Below are 27,981 nucleotides of genomic sequence, written 5' to 3'. Positions count from 1 at the left end.
AGATTTCTAGTACAGTAAGCTACTGGAAATCAACATTATTTGCAGGAAAACGTCGATACTTTATTTTCATACACTCGCTTCAAAAATGGCTGCGCCCATATTCTGTAGGCCTGAGTGTTATTAACTCGTTTAACATAATGATGACAACTAAATCTAGATCTAAGCCTATTTAATTTGTTTAGTATTTTGCTTTGCCTTATGTATAAATTGTAGATGTATGTGTGTGTATATATAGATCTATAGGTAAAACTCCATTTTAGCGTATTTTATTTCCCCCCCCCCCCCCCCCGCTTCACGTTCACCTCCAGTTGAGGTATTTTATTATAAACTAGGTAAAATCTTAGTTTAGCGTCGTAAATTCGGCCAAAACTAGTAATGTGGGAGAGAGTGAATTAATGAATATGTCATTAAATATGAGTATATTTTCGTATATTTTGATAAAGTATTATAGATAATTGAATAATAGATCACCATTGATGGTTAAATCAATTTAAATATCCTGAAATTAATTTTTATCAACCCTGTTCGAGATAGTAAATTTGCTATTAAAAACAGCAGCCATCTTAAGAAACTGTTATTTAGAGTAGCTTCCCTTACATTTCTATTCATATGAAAATGTATTTAAATATGATCGTCTTGTTGTATAGTCCGTATTACAAAGCATTTTTTTTTAAATGTGAATTTCCTAACAAACAACTTTATTAATTCTAGAAGCATTGTCAGATGCAACTTGTATTCATGTATTAAATCACGTTTTTTTTTTACTAATGTTTATTTGATCTTACTATTACTAAATAGTTGTGAGTTTTTTCTTATTGTTTGAATGTTCACTATTTTCATTTCAGGTTTTTCTTTTTATCAATTAGCAATTCTATCGTAACTTATGACATTTTTTTTTTACTTCTCTTTACCTTAATTAAACCCCAACCTCCGTCATATTTTTGTCGTCAATGTCACAACAAGTCATAATGTAAAAAAATTACGCTTCACAAAACAATGAGCCAGTCCACCCCTTAAGTGCGTGTTGTCATTATGGTCGATCGCAAGTCTCCACCTGCCAGACACATGTTGGTTATCCTTTGTTGTCAAATTGTCAATATCAAGTACACAAGTGAGTGATATGGGGTTGTCCATAAATGATGTCACATATGATTTGCTACGGGGGTGAGTGAAGATTTGTGACGTCAACTCAGGCGGCTTTGCAATTTATGACGTGTCGGTCTCATGAAAGGAGGAGAACGGGGAAAAATACCTAAGTGGTTGATGGAGAACCTCTATAATGCTTTGTTCAATCAAAATAACGATAAATAAGCATTAGTATACGTATACCTTGCTCAAAACGAATCATCACAAGTGTTTGAGACATTTGGCAAAACGGTCTTAACACATCCCCGTCAAAAAGGCTTGCCACCTAATGCCTGCCGACGAATAAGCCGCGTCTAATGCGGGGCGTTAGGAATACGGCAATTAGCATGGGCCGCGTTAGAGCACCAGTAGGCTATCGCGCTTTGTAAGATGACGTAAATACTTAAATTCAATTTCGCTAAACTGCGGGAAAATTTAGTAATGTTCCATCGTTTGAGGAAATTTATTTTCTTGGACTTAAATTGAAATATCATGTTGACTGTCTGGCTCTTAATTTCCGAATATCACTTTTAATGTATCAATATTCAGAACTATAATTTACTTTAATATAAGTGTCATCTTATCGTTTATTGTGGTTTTTATAAAGCGCAGAGCAGCTACGAAATCGGACGGGCATCCTGTTTTCACCAAGCTTCTTTTGGAGCTTAATATGGGTAGTCTAGTTCTATACGGTGTGAGCTTAATACATTTTTAAAGGGCCGAAAGTCTCAAGACAGCAAGCTTGCAGAAATAACTACGTACGTTTAAATGGACGAGTGATAGATGTGTTAGGGGCTGTTTAATGAACACCAACTTATGAAATCAAACTAAACGTCGCAAAAGCGTCAAAAAGGCAGTGCTTGTTGTTTTTTTTTGTATAAAATTAGCCTAACGATCGGCGGTACCGCTACATGACGTCACGTGCGAGCGTTAACTCGGTGACGATGTGCTAAGTGGGGGAATGAAAAAGGTAGGGTTCAAGAAATGCGACTCGGCAAGCTTTTTACATTTCTTGACCCTTCTTAATAGTTCTTTCGTCCCCACTGAGAAAATGGATCACCAATGAATGACGCGTCATACTTCTACAGCTGGTCTTTCTCACACAACCATCCCGTTTTCACGAAAAAAAACCTGACCCGTCTCCAAAATCACATCGCTGAGTTCTACTCAACCTCTCCCCACTACAAATCACAATTTCTATCTGAAACAATATGTTCATATGTTTGCTCTGTAATAATGCACGCTGTCATTACTATCTTAAGAGCGACGTCATTTATGAGCGATCTAATATTGATTTGCTTACTGCAAATAAAGTGTTCAAAAGTTCGACCTCCCAACAATTGTTGTGGTCTTGGATGCACACTATTAAGTCTGATAAGGTCTATTAGTCATTCATGTCAACTATATTAAAAAAGAAGAAAAATTACTATACAGGGGGTCATCCATAAATGATGTCACGCCTTTTTTGACGATTTTTACCTCCCCCCCTCCCCTCCGTCACACGTCATCACAAAAAGCCAGACCCCCCCCCTAAAATGACGTCACACCTCAGCCTACAACCCCCCCCCTTAAAATTGCAGTTGAATTGTTTTTAAACAGCTATATTTTTCCAAAATCTTGTCTGAACTCTGTCAAAATAGAGTATTTTAATCAATTGTTATTACAATGTATTAAAACAGTTTTTTTAAAACGCAAATTAACGTCTAAAATTCGTTTTGTAACATTGCTTTTTTAAAATGCAAAAGTGTGACGTCGCACCATCTGAACCCCTCCCCACACAACGTCACAAAATTACGGACCCCCTCCCCCCTACGAGTGTGACGTCATTTATTGACGACCCCCGGCATATATTAAAACAATACAAAACAATCATATTAAACCACAAAATCAACACAAAAGACATGCGAATAGACAATTTATTGTTTTTAAAACATGGCCGCTGCTTGTATTTACTCATTGTTGTCTCGAACGGGGTAGTTTAAAGTTTATTCCAGGATATTTATGACTGGTTTGGTCTTAGATTGTGATTTGTTATTCAATTATCTGTTATGTTATGTAAAATATAACATATATATGGCCAAATGAAAGAAATATTCATTAGTTACCCCTATCGCACATTACTAGCTACGTTGGAATTTACGACGCTAAACTAAGATTTTACCATAAACTAATATAAACACAACGGCAACACACAAAAACGTTAGGAAAACACTAGATCTAGATCTACTTATTTTTTATGAATGTGATTTTTAATTAGAAAATGTAAAAAAAACATAAACGCATTAGGCATTAGTTCAATCAGTTCATATCTTTTAGTTTTGGCCGATTCTAGTCGGAATAAGATACGCATGCGATACGCATGCGCAATGGAGAGAAACTACGACTTAGCGGCGATGTTTTCGATGGTACTGCGCATGCGTGTGTTAACAACCGCAGAACCCTAATACCAACCCTAGTCCTATCCTTAACCCTATCCCTAGGTTTTTCGATTCGTGAAATCTCGTTCTCGCGGTTTTGAAGCACCAGTGTTTTGGGCGGCCATATAAAATATCGAATCATTTCTTTCTCATGAAGTACATGATAGTTAAAACTAAGGATTGTATCGTAATCGGATAGATTTTCACTCGAAACTGCCCATGTATTTACGGGGCGAATAATTAACATTTTAATAATGGCAGCTTGACCTAATTTCTTTATTTGTATTTAACGAGGCAGTCGAGAGAAAGTCACGCTGACCTAGCTTGCGTTTCAAGTCGAATAAACTAAAAGCAGGTGCGTTCTACAATAACTTTATTGTAATATACAATTTGTATATCATCTTTACTATCAAATAAAAATAGAATTGTTTAATATAATTAGGGTGGAAACAATGCTTTTGAGGGTGTAAGTAATAATGCCATTTTATTATATTCTTGTTTGGTGAAAACGAGGCGCGGGAAAATGTGTGCCGCGCAAGAATCCAATCATTTGGCTAGATTTATGACTGTTTTTTATGTCATACCTAAAAATAGAATGTTTACGCTTTCTTCGTTGATGATCGTTTTTATTATTTTTTAAATTGAAAGTATGAATTATTAGTTAGATTGCGGATTTTGTAACTTGGTATACTTACCTTTTATCAATTTAAAAAACATAGCATGCTAATTGTGAACAAATATAGTCATAAAACACAGAAATATAAAGTTATAATTGCGATGTGCCACACCCGGGCCACACCCCCTCAAGAAAGCATGTGTTTATTAAGCTGTTTATCTCACTTTACAACAGTAATTAAAATTAATTTTCAAATTTTTATCACTTATTGGGTAAGATTAAGCACATGTTTACCAAAAATAAAAATAAAACAAAAGCAAATTCTGTTTTAATGAAGGTCACGGGTGAAGTTTTTTTTTCCTTCTGTCACGTTCAGTGGAGGGTGCCACAGGCTGACCTGACTTTGGAATTTTTTTCAGTAATAATGACTTTGCACAGAAAGTTAAAATATGCTAAATTAGCTTAGTTTACTAGTGTTCTAGCTATTATTGATACATTTTTAATAAAAAAATCATTCTGTAATTCTCATCAAACAGCCTACTATCCCTAATCCTATCCCTAACCCTAATCCTAGCCCTAATCCTATCCCTAACCCTAGCCCTAATCCTATCCCTAACCCTAATCCTATCCCTAACCCTATGCCTAATCCTACCCCTAACCCTCATTCTAGCCCTAACCCTCGCCATAAGTCACTGCGCATGCGCAGAACTATCTTTTGCCGAAAAATCTTATTCCGAGTAGACACTTCGTTTAGTTTTTCTTACTAAATCTAAAATTTACGCAATTTTCAATATAAACATGACCACTGAATAATAGACATCCAAATTTAATCCATTAGGCACTAATTTTGAAGTTTTTAGTTCATTTTAAACTAAATTACTTAATTTAATATTTATTGACACTCACTGCCATGGCCAACACATCTCTCCATGACAACTCTTCTAACCCTTGATGCTAAAGAAAACCACAAATCAGGTTAGACTTTTTAAGTGGCCATGCACCCAGAGTTCCTCACTAGTGATCTCAAATAGCAGTCACGTGGTTTTTAAAAAATAAAAATAAATTGGTTGTGATATGAGAGCCGATCTTATAAAAAAAAGTGCTGACAATATTTGCTTTCTTTTTACATAGACTGATAGACTTAATAATGCTTTACTTATATGATCATTTTTGTACCTACATAGTTGATATTTTTCAAATTCTATTAATTTTAATGAAACCAACTTTTGAATTTAGCCTCCGTTCTCCAAACCAAATTTTAAAATGCTTTTCTGGCATATCTAACCCTGCCACCTATTGTTTGTTGTTATGACACGGAAATCCCGCCATTTTGCGCGTGGTAAACATTTTTAAATTTAATTAGTAGAAGGTCTCTGGAATTTGGCCAAAAAATCGCCGGAAGTCATGCGTCCGGTCCGGACGCCATATTGTTGTTAGCAACCGACCACGCCTCCAAGTTAGCGAGTAATACTAATATCTTTTCTTTTCACTCACCAAAAGCACGAACGAAAAAATTATTTCCCACTATTTACCTGTGATTCTGCAGGAATGTCTTGCAGTTTTGTCTCGCCATTTGGCGTCTTACTGCTGCAATTTTCCAAAACCCTCTGGAAATACCCCCAATTAATTGGCAATATGTCAGTTCCTAGTCTGCTATTATTTCATGCAAAATATATAGGCCTATAGGCTAATTGGGAATAAATTCTTACAATCACAAAAGCATTTATTGTGACTAGGGAATGAGGTATAGATTAAGGCCAGATACCATACCTATTTTTGAAAACTAAAATTTTTTTCTTTGAGAATGGGTTTATCACGCATTCTGATAGTAACACCATATAACTATCTAACATGAAAGTTTCAAACCTCTACAGCCAACAGTTATCCTTTTATTGTGATATGAAACATGGTACCCCCCTTCCCCCCTCAAATTTTCACACTCAACTTGGACAGGGACTATCTTTGAGTGTGTGCTACGTCCTTTATTGCCCCCAAGGTACCATAAACTGGACATCAATCTATCGGCCAAACACTTTTTTCTTTGTTCTAAAAATAAGTGGGATAAGCGTTGTTTTCTAGAAAGTAAAACTTCTCTGCAAACTCCATGTAAGGCCATACACGTACAAATAATGAATGGGAAGATATTTATTGATATTATTGATCAATCATATTACGGCACAGTTGATCAAAACAATTCATTATAGATTAGCAAATAACCATGTGGGCTGAGTAGCTATCTTTTTAGTATATAAACAATCGCCTGTCTTTGTTTATTTACTTTAGCTGGTATGAAAATAATATACTCTTTAATTTGTTGTTTTAAAATTATACAACAGCATTTTCTGTTAATATGTGAAACTTTGTCAAGAAAAGTGGCGTTGATTGTCATTGGATCACCATTAAATACTGGTTATTATGTTTTAGTTTTATACTAAGCTGAAACAATGCGTAATGAACATGCCTGTACTGTAAGTTTGAAGATGAACAAATGCCCATTCCCTCCTCTCATGCTCGTTAGTCAACCAAGGGTCAGTTTATAATCTTGTTACATCATAAACATCATTTTTGTTACATCGTGTTAGTGTGTATTCCCTTTGTTCCATGTAGGGCTTACAAGCAACAGAATATAAATACAAGATGGATTGCTGATAAGCATTAACATCCTACTTGACCCTAACCACATGGACGTGTTATTTACGGTTGAATGATTATTTGTAATTTATGGCTCATCAGACCCTCACTCAGCACTAACAAGCTGTTGAAAGGGGGTGGGGGGGGGGTTGCTTAGCTTCAAGCTCTGAACCCAGGAATGGGTGGTAGGCTGTTACCAAGAGTCAATAGACCTGTGTAAGTTAAAATTTAAGTAGTGATAGACATGGTATTGAAGTGAGAAGGCTAACAAAGAGAACTTAATCTGGTCAGTTAATAGTTGCTCTTAAAATAATACTTGATGAATATGATAGTTAATATATAATAGTCATTAACACATTTCCTCTAGTATGTATAAATACATTATTCCTGCTTATAAAAAACATACTCTATCTGAAACTTACAACAGAAATCAACATGTACTATTTTAGTCAAATGGCTCTTCCACATAAAATGACGTCTTTTATTGTTTTCTGTAAGAGGAACCGTAAAGTGCCATTTTCCACCTCTCTTTTCAAGTTTTCTCAACTTTGCATTTGTACGCAAAATTCACGATTAAAATCGCTAAGGCTTGAACTTGTTGTCATAGAAAATTTTCCACATGCATTCAGCATTATACTATCTACAAACTATGGTTGTACATTAAGTTTACTGCAGCACTTTAGGAAATCTTGATATTTTTGTACATAGTTGTAATTAAAAATTTGAAGCACTACTCAACTAACCTTAGGTCAGTATATTTCTTTTTTATTTCAATAAATTTATTTAGGTAGTAGCCAAGATCACTATGTAGGCTACTATATAATTTAATTCTTTTAACTTAATAAAGCCTTACATTAACATAATTAAGCATTAGTTTAATAAGTAATAGGCCTAGTCAGTAAATTAAAATTAGCCTAGATTTAGTCACCAACTATGTATAAAATATCTAGGCCTAATTATTATATCAATAATAATTATAGGGTCTTACTATATAGAAATTATGGGCCAGATAAAATATATTTAGGCCTAGCCAAAATAAATAATTGAAAATTAATCTGTAGGTTTAACTATTAATAAGCCATGCCATTTTCAATTTTATGTCGAAATCAATGGTAAAGAATAAAAGACTACATAATTTAAGTTAATTATATATTGCTGCCACATAATAACATGAACCTTTTGAAAAACCCATAAAACTGCCACTCATTTATTACGTAATCCAAATGTAATGTACTTTAAACTTATAACTGAAAATAAATGCTGAATGGAAAAATTTGGTAGCTGTACAGTTTTGACAAACATTAAAATCATTATTAATATTTAATTATTATTTCAATTTTAGTATCAGTTTTTGTTAAATGGAAGCTAAGTCTTTACTAAAAATAACTCTTTATCAAATAAATTTTCTTTTTCCACTCCTATAAATAATAGGAATAAAAAATGGCAATAGTTATAATTTGCTAATGAATTTATTATTTCTTCATTATTTTCTTTATCCATTCATGAGAAGTATTAATTATTATAATTAAGCCACGTGCATGTTCTAGATAGTTATTTGCATTGTTGCTGTTATCATAGTTAATCTTAAACTTTTGCATTTTAGTTCGAGGAGCTAAAGGTATTTGGACTGTTGATGGTGCAACATTTACTGCGGACATTGCAAATTACATGTATACAATTTTTTGTTACAAACTTGATACAGTAGGCTTTACATATTTTTAGCTAGAACTAAAAATGAAAATTTTGTACATTCAACATCACATGGTTACACAGATTAAGTTGTAAAATATTATTTTTATTCATTATGTGCGTATTATTTTTATTCATGATGTGCCTGGTTTTCATGAGATATTTATACTAACCTTAAATATTTCAGTGATGAAAAAAACTCTTGTAGGTGCATGATCTTTTCTGAAGATGGATCCAAATTTGCTTGGTGCAATGCTGATAGGTAAATTCTTAAAGTAAATGAGAAATTATTAAATGAAAATATTGTCCTCTAATTGAGGAATCATGATATATGCATTTCTTCAAGTCCATGTCAATGATTTCTAGAATAAATTTAACTTTACCATTAACCTTTAACTTTGGAAAAAGTCTGGAATGTAGACAGTTGAATTTCAAATGTCTTGAAAATCATGCTATTTTTCATTAGGTTTAACGTCAGCTTGATCGCATTTCGTTGTAATGTATGTCACTATTTTACAGAAGAACTGAGTCAGCTAATTAGTACATCTTGGGGAGGGGGGGGGGTGTGTTAGACCTCTGGCTATTTTGTGTGAATTACTGTGAAAATGCAACAAGTTTTTAAATTTAAAGAGTAATTGTTCATTAAAAAACCTGTTTACCTCTTGATTTGACCCGATGTTTTCTTAAAGCTTGTCAGAGGCAGTCATAAAATTTTTTATGGGAAAGGCTGGGAACTGATTCAATCAATGTAATTTGTTGGGTGTATGGCAAGTATTGATGATATAAAATGGGGTAAAAAAATCTGCGTATAAACGTGACATCATTTTAAAAATTATGGGCAGCCGCTAGGCTAAATGCTTTCAGTATGTAATACAAACTCTGCTAGTGTGGTGCTTTATAAGATTACTAGCCGTCCCGGCCAGGCCCTGCTCTGGCCTCTGTGAAAAACCTATCTGTTAAGGACTCTTACCTGTGTGTTTAGTAATCATCATATACCTGGCATTGCCCACCCTAACCCAACCAACCAAAACTAAAAAAAAAAAACGCAAACATAACGCAAACACAATTACAAATACAACACAAATAAAAACAAAAACCTAACAACAAACCCAACCACAAAGACAAATACAAAGAAAAAACAACGAAAAAGCAAACGAAAACAAACCAAATGCAAACTCAACCACAACACAAACAACACAATCCGGGATGGCTAGTATTATATCAAATGGTATATCTTCTTGTAGTTTGGTGCAGGTGTGTATATAAGAGCTTTCTGGTGTGACCGACAAAAACGAATTCCCCTTTGTGCACAAAAAAGGACTGACAAAAACGAAAACGCAAAAAAAGACAAATAATAACCTTTGGGAATTCCCGTTCCCGAATAAAGATGCCTTTTGTTACTTCAACTGTCTTTGATTAAAAATAATAAGAAGGAAACAGTATGTTTAGTGTATAGAATAAAAAAAAGGCAGTATTAAAAATACCTTCAACATTGCACTTGATCAATCCCCGCTAATTATGTAATTATTTTCCTAACACCAAAACAAAATAATAAAAAGTAAATTCTTCCCCCCCCCTGTTGTAATGATTTTTATAAAGGGAAGTAATTGTGTTTTCCTAATTTTACAATGGACATAATGAGCCTTAAATGTAAATAATTTTCAGACAGTTAGAAGTTTTGAGCCCTAAATGTAAATAATTTTCAGACATAGTTAGAAGTTTTGTGAACATTGATACATTTTTTAAAAATTTGGTTTAATGAACATGCCGACAATTATTATTGTAAGTTTAAAAAATGAAAATTGTTTTACATTACCTTGAATATTATTTTTTTAAATCATGAATTTAGACCATGAGCACTTTAGACATTTAACACTTGATGTTATATAAGTATTGTTTTTTTTATATTCCTTTGTAATCCATGACAAACATACATTTTACAAACATACAAAATTGAACTTTGTATATTAGATTTATAATCTCCTAGTAAAATAAACCAGGAATGTGCCTCCCTAATTTATTAAAATTTGGCTCAAATATGATCATTAATCTTAAAATTACTTCAATGTTGAAAAAGTATTTTTTATAAATTGTGAAATTTAAAAAAGTTTTATACTGGAAATGTTGCAATTAAAAAGAGCTTTTAGGTAACAGAAACTTGTTTTATTTTTAAGATATTTGCTATATTGTGCACTGAAATTTTAAAAATGCAGCAAAGGCTTAATTAGAGTGCTTTATTTTGACACATTAAAGCTGCTAAAAAAGTATTGAGTCTGAAAAATTAGCCAAATTTTGTTTCATGGTTTCCTTACATCCCTGAATAAACAAGTTTAGTTTGAATAATTTAGCACTGTTCTTTTTTTATGGATGTAATCCCAATCGTCAATTTTTAAAAAAAAGTACTGTGTTAGAAATGCTTTTTTACTGAAATATAAAGTAATTGGGCTTGAAAAGTTGAATATATAGGTAAAACAAAGGAAAAATTATGAACACGTTTGAGATCTGTACAATACGATTGTGAACTACTGATACAAAAAGATATTTAAAATAGCTCTGCGGCAAAAATTTTAAAGACAATCGATCCCGCCACCTACCAGTGACAGGGGAGAAAATTCTATTAATTAATAATTTAAAAAATTCATCTTAAATTAAAAATAATACAGGTACTTGATTTTAGTAGTACTTTTAAGTACCATCAGTTGATAAAGGGTTATGTCGGTAATTTTTCTAAAAAGTCTGGAAAGGTCTGGAGTTTCATTTGTGATAATTCTTTGAGATTGCTAGATCTAGTTGCTTTCTGAAGTATCTCAAATCCAAAGCTTGAGCTTTATTTTCAAGATCTGCTGTCGGAGTCAGGATTTTCAAGCAAATATTAAATTATTTTTGGAAAGCTATATCTCTTACAGTTTAAAAAAGTTGTCACATCTTATTTACTTATATTTGGGACACTAAATTGACTGAATCCTATGAAGCCCCTGAGAAGCCAACTCTATTTTGGACAGTTCACTGCATCCCTTGCTTATCCAGAATTGTCTAGGCCAGCCCACTTTTGTTTTCCACCGTGGGTTCCAGTCCAATGCTGATACAGCTTTTGTCTTTGTCTGCTCCCCTTCCTTGTTAGTCACACTTGCCAGAGATTTGAGTTTGTCTATCGCATGTCTTATCTACTTGGTTGTATGGGGAGGTCCTGGTTGTTGTTGTTGATTCTGACAACCTTTGTTTTACCTTAATGATTTCAAGAACTAATGTAGAGGCTTTTTCAGAAAGTCTTCAGTTTGGTTTGAGCATGTTGTTTGTGAGATAGTAGTAGATACGTGCAAAACTGATATCTTCCAGCCTCATGGTGAAGTTCCACTAGATTCCTGTGTTATTGCTTGTAGTTGTATGCATGATCCAGTCAATTGCCATCAAGGATCTACGGACTCTTCAAGAATCATTTGTGGCATAGCGTTGTGGTTGGCGTTTTTTTGTGTGTGTTCACTCTCTTTCTTTTCTAAGATGTCAGTATATGCTTACTTTCAAAGCTCCTTGTTGCTCTATTGTTCCTTCTGCCAGATTTGAGAGAGCTGTATGCCTATTTTTTAAGATGTAGTTTTTTATAGAACATCCATGACTCAGTTTATGTTGGGCCAGTGTATTTGCAGTTTCTGTAGCTTGGGTTGCTATACCCTCCTACTCTTTCAACCGAGTGTGGGACAGACTTTGGCGGAATTTTAATTAGCTATAGTGATTAGTACAATAATGGCGTAATAATTAGAGCTGCATAGAGCATTTTGTGTCTGGGAAAGTTTCCCTAAATTTTTTCATGGTCTCTGAGAATATTTCTGGAACCATTTATGTTCTTATATTGTTTTGATTATAGTACTTTTCTGCTGGACACAAGAACAATGGAAGTCATTTATGATTTACAACAGCCTAAAGTGGTGGCACTCAAGTTTTCTCCCAAAGGGACTGTATTGGCGTGCTGGAGTAATTATACTGGTATTGTATGCTTGGTCACACATTTCAAATTACTTATATAAAACTAAACTATTAAACCTAGTAAAATTTCAACCTTTAACTTCAGTAAATCGTGAGGCCGGTAGTGGCAATCCAAACCTTCATCTTTATGATGTAACTACTGGTGTCGTGAAGAAATCACTTATACAGAAAAAACAACAAAACTGGTAAACATTTTATTTTCATTTTTAGAATTTTGAGGTTTTTTTTGTTATTTGTAAATTCTTTAATGCTGTAATAGATGCATATGTATTTCTGATGGTAACAATAATGTCCATTCTTGTTGAAAGCTGACCACATTAAAAAGATTGCTGTCCAAGATGATATTATTTTATATTTATGTTACTGCCTAATGTTACTCTTATTTATCATTTTAACAGACGCCTTGATAAAGATGGTATAGGTTTTACTAGATTTAAAAAGTTAAAACTTTTGAACATTTAATATGCAGAGCAAAATAAATCTATACATTTTAAATAAAGTTGTTCCTTTCAAATCATTGATGATTTTTTCCCCTTTGATTTTCCAACCAGTGAACAATGTCAGGTTTGAAAGAAATGCTTATGAACTTGAGTAAATGTAGTTTGCTTTGTTATTTAAGATTTCAAGCTGTCACATATTTCACCATAGGTAATGAATGTTTATAACTTGTGCAGTGCATCTTATTTCAGTTTATTCTAATAGGATTTACAGTTTAAAGTTACATTATTGAAACTGTGCAGTATTCAAATATGTTGCCATGCTTTATAGGGAGCCTCAATGGAGTGCAGATGAAGGAATATGTTGTCGCAATGTCAATAATGAACTACATTTTTTTGAGTCTAATAATTTTGGTGAGATTTTCTTTTATACTTATTTTACTTTTGCTTTAATGTAAATTTTTTTGATTAGGCAAGACTGTTGGTACATACTTTTGCACTAGCATTCAGTATAATAGATTGTACCAGCAGTCTGTATAATATTTTGTCTTCATAATAGAGTGTAATAAATGTATGTCTTTACCAACAGTCAGTATAATACTTTGTATTAAGCAGTTTATGCAGATTAAAAAAAAATAATGAATGTTTCCAATGATATATTTTGTTTGAAACCAGACACAATTGTTAACAAACTTCACCTACAAAAAGTCTCAAGCTTCAGCTTAGCCAATAGCACATCTCCATATGCTGTGGCTACATATGTGCCTGGCACCCAGGTAGGTTTCATTGTGTTATTTGCTTTCATCTCTGATGTTTCATTGTGTTATTTGCTTTCATCTTTGATGGTTCATTGTGTTATTTGCTTTCATCTCTGATGGTTCATTGTGTTATTTGCTTTAATCTCTGATGTTTCATTGTGTTATTTGCTTTCATCTCTGATGTTTCATTGTGTTATTTGCTTTCATCTCTGATGTTTCATTGTGTTATTTGCTTTCATCTCTGATGTTTCATTGTGTTATTTCCTTTCATCTCTGATGTTTCATTGTGTTATTTGCTTTCATCTCTGATGTTTCATTGTGTTATTTGCTTTCATCTCTGATGGTTCATTGTGTTATTTGCTTTCATCTCTGATTTAATTTTGCATGGGCGGCCCCCCGGCAGGATGCGATTTGGCGCCCTGGTCTTTCCTGTGAATGCTATGGCGACTAAGTTCGGTCTAAACAGTGTGATAGACAGTGTGATAGGATGGGGCGTTACAAAAGAAAAATCCTGTTCATATGTGTAACTTTAGCGAATGACGAAATCTGCATCATTGTTAACAGGATAATATTTGACACTCTGGGTTATCCTATGAGCACGATGGCACCTGTTAGTTTTAAGGAGCCAGGGGCCTTACGCTGGGCCTATGCGGTAGTGTAATCGGGGGGGGGGGGGGGGCTCCTGAGAGAGCCTCTCTATGTCCCTGACACATGGGCGGTCACCGAAGTGTGTTCTACCTCATTATTTCGGTGATTAATGTGCACTCAAGGGTTTCATGCGGTAGTGTAGGTAAACCCGTGTCCCGATATTTATGATCCAAGCGCAGGCATTGTTTACATTTAAATAATTAACTTTTAGAAAACTAAATTATGGATGAAACCCTTCTTCTATCCCCGCGGATAAGAAGCACTTACATAGGCATTTTCGCTAAAATTATTATAAAAATAATATAAAACTATTATGGATGAAACCCTTCTTATATATTTCGTCGGACTTTCTTCTATTCCGGCGGCAACGCGCAGGGACGGGTACGCTAGTAGTTAATAATATAATATAAGCTACCAATACCTGTTAGAAAACTAAAACCAAATTATATACATTATTAGTCAATACAACACCATGTAAAATGCCCACACTGATAAATATAATGATTCCGTTTAAAACTCGGCTGTTCTATGGTATTTTTGTTGTTTTTAAAACTAATTTTTTTTTTTTTCGACTGTATAAATTTCATAGCGTACATCCAGATAAGTAGATCTATAGATCTAAATCAAATTTGAATGAAATAGTTCATTTCTTCATATTCTAAATTTGGAAGATGTGGTAAGCAAATCTTAATGACGATAATTTCATTAGTATTGTGTATCATTTTCGACATTTGATTTTTAATTATATTTATCTTACAGTCAATGACACCATTAGTTTTGTGTACTTTCCATTTTTTTTAGTTTAACTCTTTGAGCCTGGGCCTCCCTGGCCTAATTTCTCCTATTTCCTGAGCTCCCAAACCGGTTCTCACTTATCTGTTTCTAACTTTGCCTATACTTTTTTAACCTTTTGAGATAATCAAACCAAATTTGATGTCAAGGCTCAGTATCAAACAACAATTCGGCAAATTTCAGAAATCTTTGTTTTTTTTTTTTTTACAAATCCTAGATGGCGGATGGAAGCCATCTTGGATTTCTTCAAAAGCCTACAACTTTTGAACCTTTTGAGATAATCAAGCCAAATTTGGTATCCAGGCTCATGATCAAACAGCAATTCAGCAAGATTCTGAAATTCTTAATTTTTTTTTACAATGTATGAACATAACAATGTATGTAAAACGAACACAGTCGATGGCTGTTGCTCAGTTTTTTGTTAAGGCGGCATTTGTTAAAGAAAAAATTGTACAACAAAAGTTTGCACTAATAAAATATTTATATACTGATAATTGTTGTATATACTTACTAAACATAATGATAAAACTAGAATAACTTATCTATTTACTGTTATTATAATAATAATTATAACCAAAAAAAAAATAATATAAAATTTCTGAATTTTTGTTATTGACAATGTATGTTACGAAATGCAAACACTCACTTTCAACTTTCCCCAAAATCTATTTTTAAAATCATAATCCCGCACTAAAAAGACTTATGTGCCGTTTTATTAAGTATGCCGCCAATTATATTTAAAAAGACGGTATACCAGCCCCTAGGACTATGACACTAGATCATCGGGCCGGAAAATCAGCTTTTCTGACATATATGCCTAATTTTGAAGCCGGTTTTCCAGCATGTCTGGCTCAAAGGGTTAAACTTTTTATTATAATTAACATTATTTCATAATGATATTTTTCTGTTTGTTACATGTGAAATCATTCACTTTGCCAGTGATATTTTTTGTCAAAACCTCTCCAGTTGCACAATTAAAGATGTGTTTTTACCTTCATATATGCCTATTTTTATTTTCCGTCTTTAAATAAAATTTAGTTTATAAGTTTAGTGCATCCAACTTATTATTAACCAAAATTTGTATCTTTAAGTTCTCCATATATTGCTGAAGATACTGATCTCATATCCTCAGAAAATATGTGATGGACACAGAGAGAGAGAGAAGTGCGCACATGGGCTTTTATATATTTGGATTATTTTTTGCATGTTTCTTACTTGATAAATTAGTCTATTTTTGGCACAAAAATAATCACTTGTTTTCATTAGTTTTATGCCTCAGGCTTGTTATGTTTCTTGTCATGTTCCAGGGCCAGCCATCTTTTGCTAGAATCTATCAGTATCCAAACTTTGCTGGGAATAATGCTGTTTTAGCTAATAAAAGTTTTTTTAAGGCAGACAGAGTTAATTTTTTCTGGAATAAAATTGGTAAGTTTAAAGTTACAAATCTTCCTGGTTTGGGCTAAAAACAAAAAAAATTAAATGAATGGCTAATAGACCAAAAGCTATTTTTTCTTGATGTTTTTAATCAAATTTTTCATTAACTAAACATTTTACAAGAGGTAAAAAAATTGGTATTAAACACATTCAATATATTTATTATTATATTAAATTATTATTATTAATTAAAGCTAAGTAGAACCATTATCACCTAACTATTCACTGAACATCTAATCCAGTGGTTTTTAACCTTTTTGGAGGTACAGAACCCCACTAGTTTCATATGCATCATATGTATATTGACAGAACTGTTCTAACTACAGTAGTACCTTGAGATACGAGTTTAATTCGTTCCGGAACATAGCTTATAACAAATTGATTGTAGTACTCCATTGAAATTAATTGAAATACAATTAATCCATCCCAGTCCCCATATTGCCACCCCAGTTGTTTTTAACATGTTTCTTTTTTAATTAGAAAAGTATATTTATACATGACAAATACTGTTTCATAATATAATATAGGATAAAGCAAAGAAATTGGTTTTATAAAGTGTATATTCTTTGGAAATAGCTTACTTAAGACTAAGGGAAATGCTGGTGGAGGTGTAGTCACATGTAGGGTTGAGTAGATTCGCGGAGGAGCTTCACTTTATTCACTTACTCACTTTTGATGCTAAGCGCTTTTGGTCACTTTAATTCACTTATTTTTTACACTACACTTTAAATTTTACCCCAATTATTTAAACCAAAATGTTACTATGTAATGTTTTGCTATTTTTCTCTTCACTTTTCTTTGCTTCTTTCCAGTTACTCTTATCTCAAAGTTTGCTCGCATGTCAAAGAAAATTTAAGCTCGCTCTACAGCTCGTACCTCAAAAATCTCATATGTCAGGGCACTTGTATTTCAAGATACCACTGTAGTTCTATTGTCAGCGCTGACCAAAACCAAATCATATAAGATGGGTGTGTGTCTTGACCTCCCCCTAACCCCTGAGGCTGACTCACAGAATTTAGGGGTTTGGTTGAACCCAGGTTTAGAACCACTGATCTAATTAATAAAGAGAAAAAGTGATGTTTTCAAACATAAACACCTGTCATGTGATTAAGTGAAACATTTGCTTATGTTACAGGAAACAGCCTTCTAGTTCTGACCTCAACTGAAAGTTCAGATAGCTCATATTATGGAGAACAAGGACTTCACTTTTTATCTAAAACTGGAGAAAGTTGTATTGTACCACCACGTGAGTACAGTTTCCCCATATTATTGTAAATATTTTATTTTATGCAACAGTATTTCCTTATAATTGTAAGCATTTCATTCTTATAAACTGTTACCCTTTATAATTGTAAGCATATTATTCTGTTGAATAGTTTACCCTTAAAATTGAATATATTCTATTGTATGGATTACTTTTAAAAAAACAACAATTATATATACATCTTTATGTGAAGGAATTTGTGATATTTATTATGCTTCTTTTTATAAAAACTGTAAAAATTAAAGTAATTTTATCTGTAAGGTTAAGATTGTAGGATTTATTTTCTATGCACTAACTATTGGTTTCTCTGTTAGAAAAGCAAGGCCCAGTATATCATGTAGAGTGGTCTCCCTGTAACACAGAGTTTATTGTTCTACATGGATGTATCCTTATACTCTATGTAGGAGTATTTTGTTTTTTAGTACACATCTATATCAAAAGTTTTCTACCAGTTCACACTTGAAATGTATTTTTACTTAACCAAGAACTATCTTAGACATGCCAGCAAAAACAACAATCTACAACTTAAAATGTGAGCCAGTATTTGACTTTGGGACTGGTCCTAGAAATATTTGTAGCTTCAACCCTCAAGGAAATAATATCCTTTTTTAGCTATTTATTCTCAATGGACACCAGCGAGTTGACAAGAGTCCTTCCGTAATGTTGTTGACATGGAATAAAAATGTGCTTTTTTAGATTTAGGACAGTAAAAATAAAAACTTAAGCCTAAAATTAATTCAGAAATTTAATATTTTTAGAATCAGTGCTATAAAAGTTGCAGATCTAGAGAACTTGAAAATAATTTGTTGAGTTTAAGGCTACATTTCTATTTATTTTCATCAAGCCTAAGTTATAACCCGATGTTTCACTTTTGTAAGACAAACATTGATTGGCTGTACATGAACTCCGTGATCAATTTCTGACAGCCCCACTTTATAGTTTTTTTTTGTTTACAAAACTTTGCAGATCAAGTTTTTAAATGACAATGCAAATTTAAACCCCATGACCTAGTTTTTCTTTTTTTAGCTTACAATGTGTACAATAAAATTTATGGCGGCCTATCAAATAGCAGGATGCCATTGTTTATGTCGCCATTACACGTGAAAACCAAATTGTTTTTGCTTTTTATTTTTATACAGTTACCGAAAATATTAAAAACATCAAATACATCCAATCTTTAGTAAAGTCCAAAAAAAACCCCAGAAATACAGGATTTTATAACCATATTAATTGTAACTATGCCGTGCATGATTTTTAAACGATTTTATGGGCCTCTCAAATACCTTTGAGACTTTTCTCGCTGGCGTCCATTAGTTTTATATTTTAAGGGGAAATGAGCAATTCAGTATACAGTATAATGCATATTTAAAAAATAACTAATCATCTCTGGCTTATCAGTAGAGATCTAAGTACTAAACATGAGAAAACATTTTTTAAATGATTTTTGTTGTCATGGGACTGTAAACAAAGCATCTGCCATTCTGAGTTTTATTTTTGTAAAATGCGAAAGATTTGAAAATAAATCATGATTTCACACATTAATTTTTAAAATGTACTATTGTATTTTATTAACTAAATGAAAATGCAAAAAAACGTTTTTTAAAAAGGCAGATGTCCCGGATTTGAAAGTCTAATTCATTTATGTCCTTGATGAATTTTTTTTAAATTGAGGAAAAAAATTGAATTTTTTTCTATTGATTTTCTTTGATTAGAAATGTTAAGCAAATGTGTTTATCCCTTTCTCTAAAAATTGAGATCAATTTTTTAAAAAGTTGCTGAATTACCAAAATTTATAACTAAACTTGCAAAAGAACCACTCCGATTTCCAAATAGCTTCCATGTTTTGGTAACCAATATAAATGTGTGTCATTTAGTTTGCAATTAGCAGAAAAAAAATAATGAAACAAATAAAAAATTGTTTTTTTAAAGACCAACATAGTATTGCTGATGTAATTTTCAAAAAATTCCAGCTTTCAAACAATACCAAAAAGGTTTAGCTGGAGCAAATATGAAGTATTTCTGCTAGTAATGGTTTTAAAGAGCTGAGAGGCTTACAAAATTATTTATTTTTTTTTTTGTTTTTTTTTTTTAGAAAAATAAGTAACATATTTGTGTTAAATTTTTCTGTTACAGAATAGATTCACACATTTAGAAATGCTACTATTCTAATTCTGGTAAAAATCCAGAGTTTTGGCTTTTTCTCCTGCACATTGCCTTTCAATGTTCACATCATGTGATTAAAATGTGAGCAAATAGATAGTTTTATTCAAAACATACTTATATTTATTATGCATTGGAGATCAGTAAAATATTGTTTTAAATGTGCAATCTATGCAAAGCTAAAAATGTCTGCCATTTTCTAGCTCTGTAGTTTTTCTTACCCTGCCACCTTCCTTGACTAAATCAATCCTCTGTCTTGCTGGCTTTGGAAATTTGGCTGGTAATTTAGAATTCTGGGATATGAAAAGTAAAAAGCAGATAGTGAAAGTGCAAGCTGCCGACACAACCTATTTTGAATGGAGTCCAGATGGTCAGTATATGCTGACTGCTACTACTGCACCAAGACTCAGAGTAGGAAATGGGTAGGTATTGGTCTAATTTTGTAGATTTTAGCAATCTTATCAACTTGCACTAGCTTTTGAAAAATGAGCACATTTTCTGGTCCTCTGACAGGACATTATATCTCTGGTCCTCTGACAGGACACTATGTCTCTGGTCCTTTCTGACTTAGCATATCATGTCTCTGGTCCTATCTGACTTAGCATATCATGTCTCTGGTCCTTTCTGACTTAGCACATCATGTCTCTGGTCCTATCTGACTTAGCATATCATGTCTCTGGTCCTTTCTGACTTAGCATATCATGTCTCTGGTCCTATCTGACTTAGCATATCATGTCTCTGGTCCTTTCTGACTTAGCACATCATGTCTCTGGTCCTATCTGACTTAGCATATCATGTCTCTGGTCCTATCTGACTTAGCATATCATGTCTCTGGTCCTATCTGACTTAGCATATTATGTCTCTGGTCCTTTCTGACTTAGCATATCATGTCTCTGGTCCTATCTGACTTAGCATATTATGTCTCTGGTCCTATCTGACTTAGCATATCATGTCTCTGGTCCTATCTGACTTAGCATATCATGTCTCTGGTCCTATCTGACTTAGCATATCATGTCTCTGGTCCTATCTGACTTAGCACATCATGTTTTTACCCATATCTTCTAGAACATTATTTATTCCCCACTCAGCAAACAAACTCACTGTTTATATACACCATTCCGACTCTACAATTTTCAGATTTCGCCTGTGGCATTATACTGGTAGACTGATGGTTCAGCATACCTCCCCTGGTCAAGCAGAAATTTGGCAGGCTGCCTGGCAACCAGTTCCTCTAGAAGCAAAGTCAAATTTTACTGTCAGCTTAAAGCCTGTCTCTAGTGATGTTGAACAACCAAAAGGTGTTTTAGAAATTTTAATAGTTTTAAATTCTTTCAATCATTAACTTTAGTGAGTGAATAATTCAATATTTTAATGTGTCTTGATCAATACTGTATACAATGAGTAGACCAAATTGTTGTTATATGGTTTTGTTCTGCTCAAGTTCAATCAGCAGCTTACAGACCACCTCATGCAAGGAATTCTGGATCTGCCCAACCCACAGTCAAACCATTGCATGATTATGAACCACCATCAAATGTTAAGAAAATTGAAGGTGATAAAACACCAAGTAAAAATAAGAAAAAAAGGGAAGCTCGCAAAGCAAAAGCTGCCATGGAGGTTAGAAGAATTTTTATTCACTTTACACTATTTTTTAAAGTCAACATTTTATGCAATACAACAGTGTTTTTTTTTTTCAATTTTTGTTTATTGTAAATTTGACTACAACCGATTTATAGGGAGAGAATAAAGAGGAGAATCCAGGAAGTAATACAGTCAGCTCCCAAGTCTCTGACTTTGTCAGCTTAGGGGACCCTGAAGTAGATAAAAAACTTAGAAGTTTGCAAAAGGTTGGTAATGACCCTGTTTCTTTTAAATAGTTTATAGATAGAGAGAGATAAAGAAAGAGATATAAAGATAAAAACATTTTTAAAAATGTGACAAATATAAGATAAATTTATTTTAAAGATTTTTGTTATATTTAAAGTCTTCAACAGTAGATAGCTTAATTTGGAACTAACTTTCTAGTCTGTGTAATAAACCATACAATCTATTACAAGAAATGAAACTGTTTATAAAAATAATGCTGTGATAGTAATATTTGAAAAGATCTTGCCCAGCAGCCTTCCAGTGGTTACCCAGTGGCACTCATACCTTTTTTTTCCATGGCAATTCCAGATGATTACTTGTTATGCTATGAGATGCATTCTTTTGTTGCATTCTTCATATGCAAGCTCTTAATTTTTTGTTTTGTTTTAAGTCTTGTAAAACTGGCTTATTTCAACTTATCTCGGTTAATGTTCAATGCAAGATTGTAGGCTGCCATTTTGTTTAAAACTTTTTGTCAAGATAAATGGAGGTTTCAGAGATCAGCAGAAAATAAGGCACATAGCCAGCACTTTTTCCATGACATGCAATTTTGAATGTGTAATAAGAATGTTATAATTTTTTGCTGTCAGAAAGTTCAGCAGATTGAAAAGTTAAAGGAGCAACAAGCATCAGGAAAACAGATGGAAAAAAATCAGGTAGGTTACCTATTGTACAGCTAGAATACTGTATGCTGATGTTGAAATCTATTAACTTGAAACCAGAAAACCTGAACTCACCTAATCCTATTGATTGTGTGTTATTAATATCTAATAAACTGTGACTGTAAGACATCAGTATTGACACTGTTAGCTAATATCTATAAAATCAAATTGGGGGTTGTTTAATACTTACTCTCTGAATTAGACCGAAATCTGACCTAGACTGACCACAGCCTTAAACTGTACATTATTTAAGTGCTTGAATTAGATCAACCACTTGTAGATGCAACACAAACTTGATATTTGATTAGGAAATAGCTCTGGTGCTGTAAGCACTTGGAAAAATATCAGATTCTCAGAAATTTAAAATTTAGGGGTTAAAAACTGAACCGCCTGACAGCTCAATTTTATTTATATGCGTCAAGAATTTAAACTTTTTATTTTCCCCGTTCTTTGAATACACACATAAATAAACTAATAGAGCTTTTGGATTCTTGAAAAAAAAATGTCTTTAAAATGTATGCTAATCTTTTTCAAATAATGGTGAAGGTTAATTAATTTTGACTTATATTTAATATTTGATCTGTTGCTGACATAAAACAAAGCAATTATGTCACAGTAAAATAATGCAGTTTATTAGTGCCTTAGGTGCACATCTTCCGAGGCACAAAGGTATTTACTTTTAAATAGGGTACTGCAATGTTATTTTTAAAACTGCTATTGAATAGTAAAAGAGGTTAGTTAGTACAAAACATAAATGAGAAACTCAAAGAAAGAGGAACGCAAAGGTCTTCGGAGGTTCAATAGGTTAGAATTATTAAATAACCTTCATAAACTTGCAAACTAGTTGTTTAATGGAAATTATTTTTAAATAGTAATGTGAATTACTCTTGCTATCTACAATTAGATATGTCAAACTGATTTTTTGTAAACGGTCGCAGAGCTTTCTTGAAAGTTGCTATGTCAAGAACTCAAGATTCTAAGATGGTGGATCCCAAATTAGTTCATATATCTCAAGTAGTAAAAAAGTTATAACATTTTTAAAAGTTCAGTTTTTAATATTTTTTTTTCAACATCCTAAAAAGTGCCATATTTGGGAGGTTATATCTATAAAATAGTTAGTTGTAAACAATTTTTTTAAATAATTAAAATGACAAAATAATGACGGGGTTGTATTAAGGTGACTAACTGTTGCAAAATGATACCAAATTTATGTTTATAGGATAAACGGTTCTCTAGATATGACGGTTTTAGTGTAAAAATTGCGGGGACAACTAAGCCTATGGAAAACGAAAGCAAAAATTAGTCATGTCGAGAGTATAGAAAAAAAAGGCGAAAGGGAAATAACTCTGCGTAGGCGCACAATTATAAAATTTTCAAATAAGTATTTATAAATGCATTTACAACTGCATAGAGGAACTTCAGTTTTAAATACGACATCTTGCCACCTGGTTTTGAACGTGAGGGACAGTTTGGTCGTGGGATGACATACGATCACCAGGCCGGGTACCGATCTATCAGTTTAGTTAGCAGGCGTACTACATACTAGACCACACTGTCCAGTTGTGATAACATTTAACAAAAGCTTGGGGATACGGGGTCTGAAAAAAACGTCTCGCAACAATGATCTATGGATGGGGAGGGGAATGTGTGTAAAAAAGAGTGACTTTATTTGTGGACGATGAGGGGCAGATTTAATTCCGTACCACGTTTATAAAAGCAAAAGGTACCCCAGGAATACATAGCTAGTTTATCAACCATACTTTACATACTTTCAACTTCATTTTTAGATGTAGTATTCGAAAAAATCAATCACACTAACTTTACAAAAGCAACTCAATTAGCACCCAACTCAAAGGTCTTTAACTCAGAAAGTCCCCCTCCCCCCATTATACAATCGTTATTTGAGTGTGAGTGGGTATCAAGCAAATAAATATAGGCCTTTGTTTACAATGGTATGTTTTATTCTTTAGCAAGATAAACTAATGTGATATGAAATAAATGAAGACTATCAGTATACACATTCAGCTTGTTACAATGAATGAACACACTCGTAAAATGTGTTTTTAAGTAATATTTCTTATATTGATAAGATTTGGATCCCGCAGTCTACTTGATGAATTTAATAAAAAAAACTGTTCAATTAATAATTTCCACCTTTGGCTTATAATGTTTAAGACAGTTTACATACATCTTAATTTTACATTTTAAATAGACCTAATGACCTAATAATATAATACAAATGTAGCGGAATACAAAAGTGGAGAAAGGTAGTGTCGATATCGCTAACACTTAGGCCTACGGGGTCCATTTTGTTATATGGGTTTTAAAGCTTGTGAACGTCTGAAGAAGAAAGTAAAAATATTTGTGAAAATATCATTAAAAATTCAAATTTTAAGTCTGAATGTTTTCTTATTTTAATTGATCTAAATACCAACGGATATAGCGACAAAACATTAGCGATACCACTTTTCTCGATTTTTAGATTTAAGCCTCTACTATAAATGCATTACGATAAAGATAATTTTCGTTGTTAAAAAAATTAAACTGAAAATCGTAGTCTTACTCAAATTGAACCGAGGGTGGTTATTTTTAGTTTTAAAACATTCTATGTATAAATAAATTTCAACTTTGTGTTGAGTTATTGTATGTCTAATTCAATCATTATTAGCACGCAGGACAGGCCGCAACATATTAGCTCAACTCATACAATTTTTACAATTTTAAAAAGGTTAATTTATTATCTTTGAATCTACTCATTTACTAGTTTAATTATTAACATTCTTTAAGAAAAAAAATGTATAAAAATTGGTGACATAATTCCTATAAAACTAAGGAACATGAAAATGCGGTATCAATACCGCTAATAGGGTACCTAGTTTGTGAGACATTTTGCATAGTCTGCTAAACAGATAAACCTAAAATAAATATGCTAGTTTGAAAGCTTAGTAAAAAACAAAGATAATCCCACTAAAAACAGAGCTAGTCTCAATGTTTTACTATTTTAAGTAAATATTTGAAAACTCACCTTTTAAACTCAATATGAGATTAACAAAAACAAGTAAAAAGTTGAAATAAAAATTATACGGTGGTAACGGTCAATAACCGCTGCTAATAAGGAGGGCATATATGATTGGAATCATAATTGTGTTCTATCGGTTTTTAAACGGTTAACATACCAATGCGAACGACTACATTTGAATTAGAATTTTTTGTGCACGAAAGGTTTAAAGCCTGTGACGTCATATTTTATTTACTTGTGCAACTAGCTACTATAAAAGTATATGACACAAACTCAATCTTTTGAACTCAACACAAAGACACTTACTCAGAGAATAGATTTTTTTCAAACCTCAAAAAAATAAGTACATTATTTAAATTAAGCATTGCAATTGGCTTTTCTCACTTTTTGATAAAATTAAAAAGAGAAGTAAAAATCACAAATTTCATACTTTTTTGAAGCATCACCAAAAAATGTCTGATGAAAAGAGCATACTTGATAATTATATCAAAATGTTGGGGACCAACGCTTCTTTGAATTTAAATAACATGTTTGCCTATAATGTGTACGTTCGAAACACACTTTTAATCAGTAGATCTGTCAAAAAAATCACAAAAAAATAAATTATGACATCTACAGTAGATCAGTATCAAAATACAGACTAACCATAGCTCTTAACAGGTAAACAGTCTTTTTGTCAGTGACTTATTTATATGTGATCCAATGTTGGCTAGAACAGTGATACTTTAAAAGATTCATAAGACTTTAAGTTAGGTTTTAATATTATTTGCACTTCTGCACATTTATTTAACACTAGTCGTACATGCCAGGCCCTGCTCTGACATTTCAGATAAACTTATCTGTAAAGGGCAGTAACTTGTGTGCTGTTTAAGCAACATACACCCTGCGCTGCCCGGGGTTTGGGAATATATAAAATTTTCAATTAAAGGTAACTATGACATTTAAGAAAATATAAAATCAAATGCAAACTTAAACAAAAACATAAACACAAATGGAAACAAATGAAAACAATAACGTAATAGATAATGCAAACGCAAACATTAACACAAACTTAAACGCAAACAATAATGTTATAGCAAACAAAAATATAAAGACATTTAGGAATGGCTTTTAAACAATTATTGATTAACATAGACTATAACTAGAAAGTATTTTGTTGTGTATCTTTCTGGTCACCCATCCGTAAACATATCCACGAGAGACTATTTCAGCTTTATCGTATAGGCTAATTAGTAGGTACTGGTGGCTTTTATTTTTAAGTAGGTGTAGAGTATATTGTGTGTATGCAATGTTTTAACTTTTAAAACATTTAATTTTCCTGTTTTTGTCAATGTTACCTGCTGCAATTGTTTGCGGTGACTTTCAATAGTATTCAGATTTTTTCTATTTATAAATATTTTAATTGCATCACCTGGTGTAGTTGTTTGCCAGGAGAGTGGAAGTAACAAGCACTTTTCTGTTTGACTGGGATACTTAATATTTGAGGAATGCCAGGTGCTATGCAAGTTTATTTTTTAGAATCATGTCAAAGTGTATGCATTGCTATTTTGAGACTAGCTTTATGCAAAGCTCTTTAATTTTTCTTTTAGCATTTAAATTAGAAAATGACTTTAATGGCTGGAGCAAAGCCTAAGGGCTAGTCTTTTTGTATTGTTTAATCAAGAAGGAAATATTGAATAAAAGTTTACACTCAATAATAACTATTAAAACGTTTACACACAATAATAACTATTAAAACAATTGTTCTAAAACAAAGGGTTGGTGTGGTCGAGTCGGTAAAGCTCATGGCTGCTAAAAGTCTCGAGTTCGAACACTCGTGCAGGCGAGGCTTGTTAGCCAGGGACAGCCACTCTTCTATGAGAAATTCTAAAACCAAACAACTGCTGCCTTGTAGTTTGTTCTTGGCTGGAAAAAGGCTATGGAAGCAAATCCAAAAAGAAAAGCAGGCTGAAATTGGCTTCAATGGCACATAACCAATTAACATGTATACTTAATTGTGTTGGAGGGCATCCCTTTCAAAACTAACATTAAGAAAGAAGAAGAAATTCTAAAACTACCGTCAAGATGATGTGAAATTAATGTGCTCACAAGTCCTGCTCATGTTTGTGCTAATATTTTTTTGTACATTTTTAAAAATGAAAGACATGTCTGAACTCAGTTTAGCATATTTTTAATTTATTCCTTTAAAAAATTAAACTTGATAATTAATTATATAAATTTAGTTTGTTTTATTTAACTTTGAAGACTTTTAGCAATTTTTTTCTTATATTCGCAGCTGGATAAAATCAAGACTTTAGATGGAATCCTCCAAGAAATTAATCAATTAAAACTTGGTGGGAACTGATGCTTTTATGGATACTCTCGCCAAAGACAATGAAAGAACTTGTTTACAAATAAGTTTGATCTTAATACATTTCAAGTCAATTTAGGATGGGAAATAAATATGTTTGAAAGATATTGCTTTATGAATTTACCCTTTTTA

General features: G+C 32.6%; 1 protein-coding gene across 1 annotated transcript; it reads left to right on the top strand.

Annotated features, from left to right (window-relative positions):
• The first annotated feature begins 22 nt into the window (after window positions 1–22).
• LOC131944093 (eukaryotic translation initiation factor 2A) lies at window positions 23–27,956 on the top strand. Its single transcript, XM_059304604.1, has 17 exons — window positions 23–104; window positions 8,393–8,459; window positions 8,666–8,740; window positions 12,341–12,459; window positions 12,545–12,644; window positions 13,228–13,310; window positions 13,572–13,672; window positions 16,402–16,519; window positions 17,664–17,774; window positions 18,107–18,175; window positions 18,289–18,390; window positions 20,200–20,374; window positions 21,090–21,250; window positions 21,394–21,569; window positions 21,689–21,799; window positions 22,409–22,474; window positions 27,775–27,956. Exons 1-17 carry the CDS (start codon window positions 86–88, stop codon window positions 27,841–27,843), a joined length of 1,722 nt encoding a protein of 573 aa, XP_059160587.1. The 5' UTR covers window positions 23–85; the 3' UTR covers window positions 27,844–27,956.
• The last annotated feature ends 25 nt before the right edge of the window (window positions 27,957–27,981 follow it).

The sequence above is a fragment of the Physella acuta genome, unplaced genomic scaffold (genome assembly GCF_028476545.2).
Source record: "Physella acuta isolate Inbredline_101_S28 unplaced genomic scaffold, ASM2847654v3 ptg000041l, whole genome shotgun sequence".
Taxonomy (NCBI): Eukaryota; Metazoa; Mollusca; class Gastropoda; family Physidae; genus Physella; species Physella acuta.
This window is presented reverse-complemented; position numbering and strand designations above follow the sequence as displayed.